Source organism: Teleopsis dalmanni, unplaced genomic scaffold, assembly GCF_002237135.1.
Source record: "Teleopsis dalmanni isolate 2A unplaced genomic scaffold, ASM223713v2 unscaffolded_contig_1930, whole genome shotgun sequence".
NCBI classification, from domain to species: domain Eukaryota; kingdom Metazoa; phylum Arthropoda; class Insecta; order Diptera; family Diopsidae; genus Teleopsis; species Teleopsis dalmanni.
In genome coordinates this window covers 4756-7762 of record NW_024033312.1, presented here as the reverse complement: position 1 = coordinate 7762, position 3007 = coordinate 4756, and the positions used below count along the sequence as shown (strand labels likewise).

At 27.8% G+C, this 3007-nt stretch overlaps 1 protein-coding gene across 1 annotated transcript; it reads left to right on the top strand.

Moving 5' to 3' along the window:
* Window positions 1-786: 786 nt before the first annotated feature.
* On the top strand, window positions 787-2153 carry LOC119664444 (calpain-D-like; the record flags this gene model as incomplete). Its single annotated transcript, XM_038073931.1, is given in 3 exon segments — window positions 787-1614; window positions 1674-1816; window positions 1873-2153. Coding segments are annotated over 3 exon segments (561 nt in total). The 3' UTR covers window positions 2051-2153.
* Window positions 2154-3007: the final 854 nt, after the last annotated feature.

The following is a 3007-nucleotide window of genomic DNA, read 5'->3' as shown; positions in this document are numbered from 1 at the left end:
GAACGCAACTTAGCCTAACTCGCACACGACCTATATGTTATATGAAATCGTATATTTTGTTTTTGTGACAGCTTATCCCTGATATTTGTTTAATTAATTTTTATTTTATTTTTTATTAAGTGCTTCAAGGACAAATTATTTTGTACATTTTCTTAAAAACTAAAATGGACTTAATTGATATTCGTACAAACGTATATTTATAAAATGAAAAAGTCATTAAATGTCAAAAAAAAAATGCGGTTATAACCACAAAAAATATAATTACAAATTTACTAAATAAAAAGAAAACAAAATTTAATTTTAGGCGCTTTGAAAATTAAAGACAAATATACAGATAAGACTTCAAAAATAAAAAATAAAGTAATATTTATAACTTTATTATAAAATTATTAGCAAGGTCCGCGTCGGAACGCTAAATGGTTTAAAAATTGTTCTAGTATCATAAACTGTAAAGTTCAGTTGTCGAGTTTCGTCCGTCCCGAGATATCCATTTCTCCTCTACTTGTGCCCAACATAATTACATAATAATAATAATAACATAATAATAATAATAACAGAATAATAATAATAATAAAATAATAATAATAATAACATACGTCAATGGACTCGAATACAAGAGTTCGGCAACCTAATAAATATAGTTAGATGCAGAAAACAATATGCAGAAATCGTAAAAAAATTGTAATTATATTTATCTAAAGTTAATTTAAACAATGTACATAATTTTATGTTATATGATCACCAATATTCGAAACTGAATTGCAAAAAAAAGAAGAAGAAATAAACAATTTAATTTAAATAAATTAAATTATATTATCTTAACTGTTTACTCTAGTTAAACGACAGTTTGTTCGGGAAATAAATTTACGACTCCTTTTTTGCCAGTATCGAACCATTCAACAGATTTTTTTTATAATAAATTCAGATTAAACGGCATAAGATATTTAAAAAATTACTTACTGGCTTCAATAAGATCACTCATCGGCTAGCGCGATTCTCAATATAATTATAAGCAAGATATTTAAAAGCTATGAATTATGAGTTAGAAGAATAAATAATAATACACCCAACTCTTTTTTTACACGGTAGATACGTTTCTCAGAAATCCGTGTAAAAAAAAATACCAAGTGTCAAACAAGACAGTGATTTTGAGACCGTACTAGATTAAAAATTTTTTACAAAAAAAATTTTTTTTTAACCGTGAAACTTCAAATCCGTGTAAAAAGAAACCGTGTAAAAAAAGAGTTGGGGTAATAAGAAATAATAAATAAGAAGTACTCATTATTAAACATTTATATAGTTAAATATAATTTATATAAAAGCTGTAAATATTGTTTTTTTCTTAAGGTTCGCGGTTTTGTTGGTTGTCATAAAATGCTTGAGCGTGACATGTATCTATTAGTCTGTCTTGCATTCAACCATTGGCATACCGGAATTGAAGACCCACTACAGTATCCACAGTGTATATTAGCAATTCATAGTTCTAAACGTCTTTTGGTAGAGCAAATTCATCCGCCCTTACATATACTGGCTGATGCTATTATAAACTTAACGCTTACTAAAGGACAGCGACATGAAGGAAGAGAAGGAATGACTGCTTACTACCTTACAAAAGTATGTAAAAATTAAGCCTTATAATAAAAACTTTCATATATATAATAAAATGTTTTAAGGGGTGGGCTGGACTGGTAGTGATGGTGGAAAATCGTCATGAAAATAAATGGATTCACGTGAAATGTGACTGCCATGAAAGTTACAATGTAGTTTCTACAAGAGGAGAACTAAAGACTGTTGATTCAGTTCCTCCATTACAAAGGTAAAAATTTTAAACTTAGCATTTTCAAATGGTAGTTATATTTTTATTTTATGTAGGCAAGTTATAATTGTACTAACACAATTAGAAGGAAGTGGCGGGTTTAGCATTGCTCATCGCTTAACACATCGCCTAGCTAATTCGCGTGGTCTTCATGATTGGGGACCCTTTGGAGCTACTCATTGCCCGCCTATTGAAAATGTTCATGGTTTGCATGCTCCACGATTGATTACATAAATCAAGTATTCTGGTCAAAGTTTAGAAATACACATATGCTTGTTTCACTAACATTTGTATTTAAACTTTAATAAAATGAATGTACACTTTTAAAAAACTCTAACTATTATTATATTTTTTTAAATTTTGTCACAAAGAAGTTAAGTTTATAGAATATCAATTGAATTTATATAACCCCATTATTTAGAATTATTAATAATAGTCTAGCACAAACTTATTTTGCCTTTGCTAGTTTGATAATAATTGCTGGTTCCAGTTTATTCGGCTGTACTTAATCTTGATGAATATTTTTTTTAGTATTTTAGGAATCATAAAATTTTATTAATATTTACTTTGTTAATTGTTAATTGGTATACATTACCATATATTGTTATTAACGTACGTTGATCATTTTCAACGCACGTTTTAAAATTACTAATTATTTATTAAAAATAAAATACAATTTGAAAACTACACTTTATGTTAAATAAAAGAAATATTAAAAAAAATATTATGTTAACGCGAATAAGGTTTATCAAAAAAAGTTAACAAAATTTTAATTAAAGACGAAGCAAGACAGCTAAAATCAATGACTTCCCGTTTAAAGACAAAAAACAGCAACAACTAAATTTACAGTAAGAACAGCTTGCAAATACACAGGATAATTGCCAGGACTTAACGAAATAATTCAATATTAATAATTGAAAAATATAATTAAATAGTATTGAATTATTTATTATAAGAAATAAAAAATGATAAATCCAAAAACTACAAAAAATACTGGCTGATCTGATCTGTACGTTGAAGAACTTACTTCAATAAGGCGAATCGTTTGCTGGTAAAAGCGCCTTAAACCGCGCTCGTCAACAGCGTTGTTCGAACTTAAATAACAAGGTACGGTTATAATAAGGTAATCAGAAATTTCTTAAGCTAATGGCACGCTCCAAAGTCACAATACATTTTATGGAGATCACCTCG